This window comes from Haliotis rufescens, unplaced genomic scaffold (assembly GCF_023055435.1).
Source record: "Haliotis rufescens isolate VD_foot unplaced genomic scaffold, xgHalRufe1.0.p SCAF_6, whole genome shotgun sequence".
In the NCBI taxonomy this organism is placed as follows: Eukaryota; Metazoa; Mollusca; class Gastropoda; order Lepetellida; family Haliotidae; genus Haliotis; species Haliotis rufescens.
The window spans coordinates 48,243,990-48,258,035 of NW_025964334.1; the positions used below are offsets into that span (position 1 = coordinate 48,243,990).

General features: G+C 43.1%; 1 protein-coding gene across 1 annotated transcript in view; it reads right to left on the minus strand.

Moving 5' to 3' along the window:
• The window catches only part of LOC124112904, a 46,280-nt gene that overhangs the window by 14,832 nt on the left and 17,402 nt on the right, over positions 1-14,046 (minus strand). The window contains exons 5-6 of the mRNA XM_048386535.1: positions 9,648-9,818; positions 174-1,019 (exon numbers count right to left, since the gene is read on the minus strand). Coding sequence (XP_048242492.1) covers positions 174-1,019; positions 9,648-9,818 — 1,017 coding nt within the window. The remainder of the gene's footprint in view (positions 1-173; positions 1,020-9,647; positions 9,819-14,046) is intronic.

Consider the following 14,046-nt stretch of genomic DNA (forward strand, 5'->3'; position numbering starts at 1 on the left):
ATACAGTTCTGATTCTGTAAAATTTGAACTGGAACCCACAATCATAGGGTTCTCCAACAACCATGGGATGATACTCTACACAGTGAATTATGGTGCCTTGATGACCCCCCCCCCCCCCCCCTTTTGCTATCCTCAAAAAGGAAAACTAAGGCAAAGTCTGCATACAGCCTCACCTATGTAGTTGTGGGTGGTTGTTGAAATGGATTGTGCCCCCTGCTGCTGACTTCCCTCTGTGGCAGCTACAGTATCTGTGGAAGGTCTAGCCACAGCGCCATCTGGTGATGATGTTGTAGTGGGTTGTCTCCCCTGCTGCTGACTTCCCTCTGTGGCAGCTACAGTATCTGTAGAAGGTCTAGCCATAGCGCCATCTGGTGTTGATGTTGTAGTGGGTTGTTCCCCCTGCTGCTGTCTTCCCTCTGTGGCAGCTATAGTATCTGTGGAAGGCCTAGCCACAGCGCCATCTTGTGTTGATGTTGTAGTGGGTTGTCCTCCCTGATGCTGACTTCCTTCTGTGGCAGCTACAGTATCTGTAGAAGGCCTAGCCACAGCGCCATCTGGTGTTGATGTTGTAGTGGGTTGTCCCCCCTGCTGCTGACTTCCCTCTGTGGCAGCTACAGTATCTGTAGAAGGCCTAGCCACAGCGCCATCTTGTGTTGATGTTGTAGTGGGTTGTCTCCCCTGCTGCTGACTTCCCTCTGTGGCAGCTACAGTATCTGTAGAAGGTCTAGCCACAGCGCCATCTTGTGTTGATGTTGTAGTGGGTTGTTCCCCCTGCTGCTCTCTTCCCTCTGTGGCAGCTATAGTATCTGTGGAAGGCCTAGCCACAGCGCCATCTGGTGTTGATGTTGTAGTGGGTTGTCCTCCCTGATGCTGACTTCCTTCTGTGGCAGCTACAGTATCTGTAGAAGGCCTAGCCACGGCGCCATCTGGTGTTGATGTTGTAGTGGGTTGTCCCCCCTGCTGCTGACTTCCCTCTGTGGCAGCTACAGTATCTGTAGAAGGCCTAGCCACAGCACCATCTTGTGGCACGTTGTCGTCAGTTTCCATCCTTCAACTGCTCATTTAGCTTGTTCGATGCATGCATTTCAGATTCCAAGAAGGGGACTCTGAAACATGTATTTCTGAAACAAACAAACAAACCAGATTAATTAGTTCCCCAGCATTCTATTACTCGTCTGTGTAGGGCAGAGCTCATTTAAACCTGTGGCCTGAATGGTTTCTTCCGGGTTATGAATTACATTTAGTATACTCATAAATAACAATTACCCAAGTTGTATTTCAAGTTGCAATAGTAGTAGTAGTGGTAGTAGTAGTGGTAGTAGTAGTAGTAGTAGTAGCAGCAGAAGGAATTGTAGCTTGTGGTAGCAGTAGTGGAAGTTGTAGTAGTTGTAGCAGCAATAGTAGAAGTACTAGTAAAGGTAGGAACAGCAGCAATAGTGGTAGTGGCAGTGGTAGTAGTAGTAGTAGTAGTAGTAGTAGCAAGTAGTCAAGTTTTGAGTCAATCTAAACTGTATTGTAATACATATGTACAATATGTTATCTACTTAAATACTGCATGGTCAGTGTACACTTTACTAAACTAAATTATTACTTAAACATTTTCAAAACCTAAAACTGTATGAATGCGGTATGGCACTCATCAGTCAGCTTCATCCTATGTACCACCCTGTCAGTGTAACCAACATCTGTATCCCCAGTTGAGAAGATGTCCAAGTGCTGTCTGATAACATCTTTGCCTCTGACCAGTTCATCAGGAGTCACAGTCCATCTTCTCAATCACTAGTCCATCACTAGTGGCAGGTGTCTTGGTATGTCTTCAATGGCCACTGGCTGTACTTGACAAAGTATTGCATTTGGTGGTGTAGAAACGGTCCTGGTGGTGACATTACAGATGTAGACATCAACTCCCATCTTCTGTTTACTGTTGTAGGAGACTAGACTTGGGGCAATGTCAAGGTCATCTGGTATTGTGGAAGTCTTTGTAGAGTATAGTACAGCACAAGTGGAGTGATAATCAAGAGGTTTATCCAGATATCCATGAATCTTTACTTCACTATTAGGTGGGATGATAAATCTCTTGAACTCAGCGCTCTTCACTACAGCTGACCTATTCTGGCGCTTGACTAACTCCTTCTCCCTAAGTACAAGACATCTGAAGGCAAGGTACCAGGGGCTAAATAGATTAGCACGCTGTAACAATATGTTCCCATGACCATAAGCACATGCAAAATGTTTGTGCCAATAAGAACAGGTGCGTTCTCGTTGTTGTCACTGTCGGGAACAACAAGAAATAAACCTTGCTGGTCAGCTGGTGACATACTGGTTACCTAAGTGGTGTCTCTACATCTCCGGAATATGGTAATGGCTTACCATCAGCACACTGTACATGCAGGATACCTTTAAGTGGCTGTATAGGGAGGTGGGACAGGGGATCTCGATGGAAGGACTCGCTCATGGTTGAAACTGTAGCTCTGGTATCCAGTACGGCTTTTGTGTTCACCCCATAAACGGCAACTTCCACTTCTGATGCAGTACCCACAAGGCCAGTTATATCACCATCTTTGGGACCCTGTACACTGAAATCCATAACTTGTCCCACATTATGGATTCTCCTCAGTTTAACAGGTTCCAGCTCTGGTCCATCCTAACTGTACACTTGTAGCTGACGTGTCCAGCTTGTCCACAGCGGTAGCAGATGGGAATTGGCTGTCCATAGGCATCAGTTGTCTATCCTGCCTTGGCCGAACTTTCCTTGGGTGAAAGGCTTGCTGCATTGTTCCGAGCCTGAATAAAAGCACATCCTCCTAAGTTTAACGGGTTCAAGCTGTGGTCCATCCTAACTGTACACTTGTAGCTGACGTGTCCAGCTTGTCCACAATGGTAGAAGATGGGAGTAGGCTGTCCATATGCATCAGTTGTCCATCCTGCCTTGGCCGAACTGTCCTTGGGTGAAAGGCTTGCTGTCCCCGTGCATTCTTCCGAGCCTGAATAGAAGCAGGGGATGAAAACCGAACTGGAGGACCTTGAGGTTGCCATGGCATCTCATGGACTGCCCGAAAAGGTGGATACTATGCACCTCGAATTCAACTGAGGGTTGTGTCTGTGCTTGAGAGGGTTGTCGTACTTCTTCTCAGCCATTTTACCTGAAAGTTTTCTGATCATCCCCTTGACCTCTGCCAATTCCTTGATTTCCTTGGAGACAGCCGCCATACCAGGAATAGGATTCTTCTTAGTAACAGTAGAAGTGGGAGTAGTAGACAGGGGCTCTTCAGTGTCTTTAATTCCTGTTCTACTTTTCTGAGGCTGATTGGACGATCACTGAAGGTGAGGCTCTGGTCGTACTTGTGGCTGGAAATGTCCTTTAAGTTAGGCAAAAAGTCTTGTCCATAGCAAGGATCTAAGCATCCGGTCTTACTTGTGAGATTCTACTTCTCCTGCATCTATGGCCTGTCCCAAAAGATCATCCAGACGCACGGCCCAGGTAGCTACTGACTCAGTCTCGGTCTGTTTGGCAGAATAGAACTTGGCTAAGAGTGTCTCCGTCGCATCCACATCGCCAAAGTCGCTGTCCATCTTGGCTAAAATAGAGATTCCATCAACTTGTGGGCCTAACCTAAATAACACTCTGGCAGCAGGTCCCTTAAGTGATCTCCTGATAGCTTGCTTGATGTTGTCCTACGAATGTAGCTTATCCTGGAACTAGTAACAGTAGGGGTAGTAGTAGTAGTAGTAGTAGTAGCAGTAGTGGTAGTAGTAGTGGTAGTGGTAGTGGTAGTAGCAACAGTAGTAGTGGTAGTGGTAGAGGTAGTAGAAGTAGTAGTAACAGTAGTGGTAGTAGTAGTAGTAGTAGTAGTAGTAGTAGCAGTAGTGGTAGTAGTAGTAGTAGTGGTAGTGGTAGTAGTAGTAGTAGTAGTTGCAGCAACATTAGTAGTGGTAGTAGTGGTAGAGGTAGTGGTGGTAGTAGCAGTAGCAGTGTCAGTAGTAGTAGTATTAGTAGTAGTAGTATTAGTGGCAGTGGTAGTAGTAGAAGTAGTAGTAGTAGTTATAGTAACAGCAGTGGTAGTAGCAGTAGTAGTAGTAGTAGTAGTAGTAGCAGCAACAGTAGTAGTGGTAGTGGTAGAGGTAGTGGTGGTAGTAGCAGCAGCAGTGGCAGTAGTAGTAGTAGTAGTAGTAGTGGCAGTGGTAGTAGTAGAAGTAGTAGTAGTAGTTATAGTAACAGAAGTGTTAGTAGCAATAGTAGTGGTAGCAGTAGTAGTAGTAGCAGCAACAGTAGTAGGGGTAGTGGGAGAGGGGGTGGTGGTAGTAGCAGCAGCAGTGGTAGTAGTAGTAGTAGTAGTAGTAGTAGCAGTAGCAATAGTAGTAGTGGTAGTGACAGTGGTAGTAGTAGAAGTAGTAGTAGTAGGAGCAGCAGCAATATTAGTAGTAGCAGTAGCAGCAATAGTGATGTAGTAGTAGTAGTAGCAGTAGTGGTAGTAGTAGTAGCAGCAGCAATAGTAGTAGTAGCAGTAGCAGCAGTAGTAGCAATAGTAGTAGTAGTAGTAGTAGGACTAGTTGTAGTAGTAGTAGTAGCATCAGCAGCAATAGTAGTAGTGGTAGTGACAGTAGTAGTAGTAGTAGAAGTAGTAGTAGCTGTAGTAGTAGTAGCAGCAGCAATAGTAGTAGTAGCAGTAGCAGCAGTAGTAGCAATAGTAGTATTAGTAGTAGTAGGAGTAGTTGTAGTATCAGCAGCTGTTGTAGCAGTAGTGGTAGTAGTAGTAGTAGTAGTAGTAGTAGTAGCAGCAGCAATAGTTGAAGTGGTAGTGACAGTGGTAGTAGTAGAAGAAGTAGTAGTAGTAGCAGTAGTAGTAGCAGCAGCAATAGTAGTAGTAGCAGTAGCAGCAGTAGTAGCAATAGTAGTAGTAAAAGTAGTAGTAGCAGCAATACTAGTAGTGGTAGTGACAGTGGTAGTAGTAGTAGCACCAGCAGCAATAGTAGTACTGGTAATGACAGTGGTAGTAGTAGTTGTAGTAGTAGTAGTAGTAGTAGCAGCAGCAATAGTAGTAGTGGTAGTGACAGTAGTAGTAGGAGTAGTAGTAGTAGTAGTAGTAGTAGCATCAGCAGCAATAGTAGTAGTGGTAGTGAAAGTAGTAGTAGGAGTAGTAGTAGTAGTAGTAGTAGTAGTAGTAGCATCAGCAGCAATAGTAGTAGTGGTAGTGACAGTAGTAGTAGGAGTAGTAGTAGTAGTAGCATCAGCAGCAATAGTAGTACTGGTAATGACAGTGGTAGTAGTAGTAGAAGTAGTAGTAGCAGCAGCAATGGTAGTAGTGGTAGTGACAATAGCAGTAGTAGCAGCAGCAATAGAAGTAGTAGTAGTGACAGTAGTACTAGGAGTAGTTATAGTAGCATCAGCAGCAATAGTAGTACAGGTAGTGACAGTGGTAGTAGGAGTAGTAGGAGTAGTAGTAGTAGTAGTAGAAGCATCAGCAGCAATAGTAGTAGTGGTAGTGACAGTAGTAGTAGGAGTAGTTATAGTAGCATCAGCAGCAATAGTAGTACAGGTTGTGACAGTGGTAGTAGGAGTAGTAGGAGTAGTAGTAGTAGTAGTAGCAGCTGCAATAGTAGTAGTGGTAGTAGGGGTAGTAGTAGTAGTAGTAGTAGCAGCAGCAGCAATAGTAGTAGTGGTAGTGACAGTAGTAGTAGTAGTAGTAGCATCATCAGCAGCAATAGTAGTAGTGGTAGTGGCAGTAGTAGTACTATCAGTAGTTTGGTAGTAGTGCTAGTAGTAGTAGTAGAAGTGGCAGTATAACTAGTAGTAGTAGTGGCAGTGGTAGTAGTAGAAGTAGTAGTTATAGTAACAACATTGGTTTTAGTAGCATCAGCAATAGTAGTAGTTGTAGTAGTAGTAGTAGTAGCAGTGGTAGTAGTAGTAGTAGTGGTAGCAGTAGTTGTAGTATCAGTAGTGGTACCAGTAGCAGCAGCAGTAGTAGTAGAAGTAATAATAGTAGCAGCAGCAATAGTAGTAGTAGTGGTAGTAGCAGCAATAGCAGTAGTGGTAGTAACAGTGGTAGTAGTAGAAGGAGTAGTGGCAGTGGTGGTAGTAGAAATAGTAGAAGTAATCGTTATGGTAACAACAGCAGTAGTAGTAGTAGTAGCAGTAGTAGTAGTAGTAGCAGCAATTGTAGTAGTAGCAGTAGCAGCAGCAGTAGTAGCAGTAGTAGTAGTAGCAGTAGCAGTAGTGGTGGTAGTAGATGTAGGAGTAGTAGTAGTAGCAGCAGCAATAGTAGTAGTAGTAGTAGTAACAGCAGCAATAGTAGTAGTGGTAGTGGCAGTAGTAGAAGTAGTAGTTAAAGTAACAGCAGTGGAAGTAGTTCATCACCAATAGTAGTAGTTGTAGTAGTAGTAGTAGTAGTAGTAGTAGTAGTACTAGTAGTGGCAGTGGCAATATTACTAGTAGTAGTAGTGGCAGTGCTAGTAGTTGAAGTAGTAGTTATAGTAACAGCAGTGGAAGTAGTAGCATCACCAATAGTAGTAGTTGTAGTAGTAGTGGCATCAGTGGTAGTAATACTAGTACTAGCAGCAACAGCAGCAATAGTAGTAGTAGTAGCAGCAGTGGTAGTAGTTGTAGTAGTGGTAGAAATAGTAGTAGTACTAGTACTGGTAGCAATAGTAGTAGTACTAGCAGCAATAGTAGTAGTTTAGTAGTAGTAGTAGTGGTAGTAGTAGTGGTAGCAGTAGTAGTAGCATCAGTAGTAGTACTAGTACTGGTAGCAATGGTAGTAGTGGTAGTAGTAGTAATATTGGTGGTAGTATTAGTAGTAGAAGTAGTAGCATTAGTAGTAGTAGTAGTAGTAGTAGTAGTAGAAGCAGTAGTTGTAGTCAAACCAGTGGTAGTAGTAGCAGCAACAATAGTAGTAGTGGTAGTGACAGTAGTAGTAGGAGTAGTAGTAGTAGTAGCATCAGCAGCAATAGTAGTACTGGTAATGACAGTGGTAGTAGTAGTAGAAGTAGTAGTAGCAGCAGCAATGGTAGTAGTGGTAGTGACAATAGCAGTAGTAGCAGCAGCAATAGAAGTAGTAGTAGTGACAGTAGTACTAGGAGTAGTTATAGTAGCATCAGCAGCAATAGTAGTACAGGTAGTGACAGTGGTAGTAGGAGTAGTAGGAGTAGTAGTAGTAGTAGTAGAAGCATCAGCAGCAATAGTAGTAGTGGTAGTGACAGTAGTAGTAGGAGTAGTTATAGTAGCATCAGCAGCAATAGTAGTACAGGTTGTGACAGTGGTAGTAGGAGTAGTAGGAGTAGTAGTAGTAGTAGTAGCAGCTGCAATAGTAGTAGTGGTAGTAGGGGTAGTAGTAGTAGTAGTAGTAGTAGCAGCAGCAGCAATAGTAGTAGTGGTAGTGACAGTAGTAGTAGTAGTAGTAGCATCATCAGCAGCAATAGTAGTAGTGGTAGTGGCAGTAGTAGTACTATCAGTAGTTTGGTAGTAGTGCTAGTAGTAGTAGTAGAAGTGGCAGTGGTAGTAGTAGAAGTAGTAGTTATAGTAACAACATTGGTTTTAGTAGCATCAGCAATAGTAGTAGTTGTAGTAGTAGTAGTAGTAGCAGTGGTAGTAGTAGTAGTAGTGGTAGCAGTAGTTGTAGTATCAGTAGTGGTACCAGTAGCAGCAGCAGTAGTAGTAGAAGTAATAATAGTAGCAGCAGCAATAGTAGTAGTAGTGGTAGTAGCAGCAATAGCAGTAGTGGTAGTAACAGTGGTAGTAGTAGAAGGAGTAGTGGCAGTGGTGGTAGTAGAAATAGTAGAAGTAATCGTTATGGTAACAACAGCAGTAGTAGTAGTAGTAGCAGTAGTAGTAGTAGTAGCAGCAATTGTAGTAGTAGCAGTAGCAGCAGCAGTAGTAGCAGTAGTAGTAGTAGCAGTAGCAGTAGTGGTGGTAGTAGATGTAGGAGTAGTAGTAGTAGCAGCAGCAATAGTAGTAGTAGTAGTAGTAACAGCAGCAATAGTAGTAGTGGTAGTGGCAGTAGTAGAAGTAGTAGTTAAAGTAACAGCAGTGGAAGTAGTTCATCACCAATAGTAGTAGTTGTAGTAGTAGTAGTAGTAGTAGTAGTAGTAGTACTAGTAGTGGCAGTGGCAATATTACTAGTAGTAGTAGTGGCAGTGCTAGTAGTTGAAGTAGTAGTTATAGTAACAGCAGTGGAAGTAGTAGCATCACCAATAGTAGTAGTTGTAGTAGTAGTGGCATCAGTGGTAGTAATACTAGTACTAGCAGCAACAGCAGCAATAGTAGTAGTAGTAGCAGCAGTGGTAGTAGTTGTAGTAGTGGTAGAAATAGTAGTAGTACTAGTACTGGTAGCAATAGTAGTAGTACTAGCAGCAATAGTAGTAGTTTAGTAGTAGTAGTAGTGGTAGTAGTAGTGGTAGCAGTAGTAGTAGCATCAGTAGTAGTACTAGTACTGGTAGCAATGGTAGTAGTGGTAGTAGTAGTAATATTGGTGGTAGTATTAGTAGTAGAAGTAGTAGCATTAGTAGTAGTAGTAGTAGTAGTAGTAGAAGCAGTAGTTGTAGTCAAACCAGTGGTAGTAGTAGCAGCAACAATAGTAGTAGTGGCAGTGGCAGTAGTAGTACTATCAGTAGTGTGGCGGTAGTGCTAGTAGTAGTAGTAGTAGTAGTACTAGTAGTAGCAGTGGCAATATTACTAGTTGTAGTAGTGGCAGTGGTAGTAGTAGAAGTAGTAGTTATAGTAACAGCAGTGGAAGTAGTAGCATCACCAATAGTTTAGTTGTAGTAGTGGCATCAGTGGTAGTAATACTAGTACTAGCAGCAACAGCAGCAATAGTAGTAGTAGTAGTAGTAGTAGTAGCAACAGTGGTAGTAGTTGTAGTAGTGGTAGAAATAGTAGAAGCATCAGTAGTAGTACTAGTAGCAACAGCAATAGTAGTAGTTTAGTAGTAGTAGTAGTGGTAGTAGTGGTGGAGTAGTAGTGGTAGCAGTAGTAGTAGCATCAGTAGTAGTACTAGTACTGGTAGCAATAGTAGTAGTGGTAGTAGTAGTAATATTGGTGGTTGTATTAGTAGTAGAAGTAGTAGCAGTAGTAGTAGTAGTAGTAGTAGTAGCAGTAGCAGCAGCAATAGTAGTAGTAGTAATAATAGTTGCATCAGCAATAGTAGTAGTGGTAGTAGTAGCAGTAGTTGTAGTCAAACCAGTGGTAGGAGTAGCAGCAAAAATAGTTGTAGTAGCTGTAGTAGTAGTAGTAGTAGTAGTAGTAGTAGTAGTAGTAGCAGCAATAGTAGTAGTGGTAGTGACAATGGTAGTAGAAGTAGTAGTAGTAGCATCAGTAGTAGTACTAGTACTAGTAGCAACAGCAGCAATAGTAGTAGTGGTAGTGGTAGTAGTAGTAGTAGTAGTAGTAGTAGTAGTAGCAGAAGCAATAGTAGTACTCGTAGTGACAGTGGTACCAGTAGTAATAGTAGTAGTAGCAGTAGCAACAGTAGCAGTAGTAGTAGCAGTAGTAGTGTCAGCAGCAACAGTAGTAGTAATAGGAACAGTAGTAGTAGCAGTAGCAGCAATAGTAGTATGTACAGATTTTATTTCAATTTGTGTCTGTATTTACTAAACAGAAAAGTGAGTAAATGAAGGTTGTTTGTGCAAAAATCAGCTCTATTTGTATTGTTTACCTGGTAAAACGTGAAGAACGAGCAGATGGAATGCCTCTGGCCTGCCCACGTAACAGGTAAATCCTACTTTCTGTTCATTCCATTCGTGACCAACTCGTGTTATTCCGGGACAAGCCGAATGAAGATTCGCCCCCAACCCACCATTCGTCACCACTCGCCCCTTTCCGTGACCTGCAAGAAGACGCTATTCGACTTGTCCCGGAATAACACGAGTTTGTCACGAATGGAATGCCACCCAACTACTTCAAACAAGAACGATAACTCTTATTCTTACCACATCGTATAGTAAAATTGATGGTTGGCGGTATAACAGCGCTCGCTTATTCCTGTTGTAAAAGTATTGACCTCTCTGATATAAATACTCGTATAATCTTTTGTACAAAAGTATATTTGGCAAGCCATTCAACTCATTCATTCTCAGCTGTTCATCTTTTATTTGTAAATTATTATTTTTTAAATGAGATATTAAAATTAGTTGAGGAAAACTGACAAGAGGAAGGTGTTTTAAGTATTTTCAGCGATGAATTTCTCTGCCATATTCAGTTAAGGTAGCCAATTTGACATTGCCCTTTCAATGCTTGAAACGTCATTTTTAAAACTAATTTATTTCATGTTTGTTTGTTTGTTTATTTGTTGTTTAACGCCGCACTCAGCAACATTCCATCTATATGAAGGCGGTCTGTAAATAATCGAGTCTGGACCAGACAATCCAGTGATTGACATCATGAGCATCGATCCACGCAATTGGGATACGATGACATGCATCAACCAAGTCAGCGAGCCTGACCACCTGATCCCGTTAGTCGCCTATTACGACAAGCATAGTCGCCTTTTACGACAAGCATGGGTTGCTGAAGACCTATTCTACCCTGGATCTTCACTGGTGAATTTATTTCATGATTGAATCTGTCCATGCATATCATGGACGGCGTTCACAAATAGGACACACATTTTATTTGAATTAATTACAATAAAATTATGAAGGAATGCCATATCCACCATGTCTAAGAGATGTATTAAAGTATTTCTAAACACATATCAACAACATAGTGAGACTACGTTGATATTCAAACTACTACTACTACTACTACTACTACTACTACTATTCAAACCCCGTGAGGATTCCCAAGTAGCGCAATGCTTGTCATACGAGATGGCCTAATGGATGGGTTGGTCACACTTGTTTGTAACTTGGTTGGCCCGTGCTATCGTACCTCGACCGCGTGGATCGTTGCTTACAATGTTAATTACTGGTTCACCTGTTGATGTCTCGATTATATACGAGCAGCCGTCATATAGGCGGAATATTGCTTAGTTTAACAACAAACAAGTTTTGATATTCAAAGCTCGTTCACATTTAAGATCTGACATCACACAGAGGTGTTTGTGTAGGGGTAGCTTAGAAACCAAATACTCACACAAATATTTAATTATACGAAGTATATCCGTTCACAATATATAAAACAACCCTAAATTTTATATTTATAATCCATCTACACGACATTGATCGAAGTACCCATATCCTGACGCGCCTTCTGATTGGCTTGCGCCGTTTCGACGCATGGCGGCCTTCGAGACGGGGCCTTGTTGTTGGTTACGGATGTCCCCTCTAAGCCTCTCCTATGGACCAATGAGATTCCACCTCTCGTATCACTTGCGTTTGTTTCACCCAACATGGTGGCGCCCAGTCAGGACGATCTGCTCGATAATCAAGATCTATATTGTGATAAAACGGGTCTTACATCGCGAAATACATCAAATCACGTGAGCACATTGATTAAAAACATGAAAAGATTTGGAAAATATCTGCTGACGAGTTGGCGGTGCACATGTTTTGCAAATCCTGCAATCGACCGAAGTCTGCACGACAGTTAACGAACTTGATTTCGATTTCAGTGCGCGATTTTGATTGGACTATCCACCCAAACTGTAACTCCATAATACCAGTCAGTTCGGTAAGGGTGGAAACTGAACTTTTATAGTCTGTTAACTCACTTGCCTCGGGAAGATGACAGCTGAGGAATACACACATTTAATAGCCTTACTCATGACTTCCATTGTCATGTGGGGCAAGGATACCTCACTCATGACTTCCATTGTCATGTGGGGCAGGGATACCTTTCTCATGACTTTTATTGTCATGTGGGGAATGTATACCTTAGTCATGACTTCCATTGTCATGTAGGGCACGGATACCTAACTCATGACTTCCATTGTCATGTGGGGCACGGATACCTTACTCATGGCTTCCATTGTCATGTGGGGCACGGATACCTTACTCAGGACTTCCATTGTCATGTGGGGCACGGATACCTTACTCATGACTTTCATTGTCATGTGGGACATGGATACCTTACTCATGACTTCCATTGTCATGTGGGGCACGGATACCTTACTCATGACTTCCATTGTCATGTGGGATATGGATACCTTACTCATGACATCCATTGTCATGTGGGGCACGGATACCTTACTCATGACTTCCATTGTCATGTGGGACATGGATACCTTACTCATGACTTCCATTGTCATGTGGGGCACGGATACCTTACTCACGACTTCCATTGTCATGTGGGGCACGAATACCTTACTCACGACATTCATAGCCACGTGGGGCACGAATACCTTACTCATGACTTCCATTGTCATGTGGGGCACGGATACCTTACTCAGGACTTCCATTGTCATGTGGGGCACGGATACCTTACTCATGACTTTCATTGTCATGTGGGACATGGATACCTTACTCATGACTTTCATTGTCATGTGGGGCACGGATACCTTACTCATGACTTCCATTGTCATGTGGGATATGGATACCTTCCTCATGACTTCCATTGTCATGTGGGGCACGGATACCTTACTAAAGACTTCCATTTTCATGTGGGGCACGGATACCTTACTTAGGACTTCCATTGTCATGTGGGGCACGGGAACCTTACTAATGACTTTCATTGTCATGTGGGGCATGGATACCTTACTCATGACTTCCATTGTCATGTGGGACAAGGCTACCCTACTCATGACTGTCATTGTCATGTGGGGCACGGATACCTTACTCATGACTTCTATTGTCATGTGGGACAAGGCTACCCTACTCATGACTGTCATTGTCATGTGGGGCACGGATACCTTACTCATGACTTTCATTGTCATGTGGGGCACGGATACCTTACTCATGACTTTCATTGTCATGTGGGGCACGGATACCTTACTCATGACTTCCATTGTCATGTGGGACAAGGCTACCCTACTCATGACTGTCATTGTCATGTGGGGCAAGGATACCTTACTCATGACTTTCATTGTCATGTGGGACACGGATACCTTACTCATGACTTCCATTGTCATGTGGGATATGGATACCTTACTCATGACTTCCATTGTCATGTGGGGCACGGATACCTTACTCATGACTTCCATTCTCATGTGGGGCACGGATACCTTACTCATGACTTCTATTGTCATGTGGGACATGGATACCTTACTCATGACTTCCATTGTCACGTGGGGCACGGATACCTTACTCATGACTTCCATTGTCATGTGGGGCACGGATACCTTACTCATGACTTTCATTGTTATGTGGGACATGGATACCTTAGTCATGACTTACATTGTCACGTGGGGCACGGATACCTTACTCATGACTTCCATTGTCATGTGGGGCACGGATCCCATACTCATGACTTCCATTGTCATGTGGGGCACGGATCCCATACTCATGACTTCCATTGTCATGTGGGGCACGGATACCTTACTCATGACTTCCATTGTCATGTGGGGCACGGATACCTTACTCATGACTTCCATTGTCATGTGGGGCACGGATCCCTTACTCATGACTTCCATTGTCATGTGGGGCACGGATACCTTACTCACGACTTTCATAGCCACGTGGGGCACGAATACCTTACTCATGACTTCCATCGTCATGTGGGATATGGATACCTTACTCATGACTTCCATTGTCATGTGGGATATGGATACCTTCCTCATGACTTCCATTGTCATGTGGGGCACGGATACCTTACTAAAGACTTCCATTTTCATGTGGGGCACGGATACCTTACTTAGGACTTCCATTGTCATGTGGGGCACGGGAACCTTACTAATGACTTTCATTGTCATGTGGGGCATGGATACCTTACTCATGACTTCCATTGTCATGTGGGACAAGGCTACCCTACTCATGACTGTCATTGTCATGTGGGGCACGGATACCTTACTCATGACTTCTATTGTCATGTGGGACAAGGCTACCCTACTCATGACTGTCATTGTCATGTGGGGCACGGATACCTTACTCATGACTTTCATTGTCATGTGGGGCACGGATACCTTACTCATGACTTTCATTGTCATGTGGGGCATGGATACCTTACTCATGACTTCCATT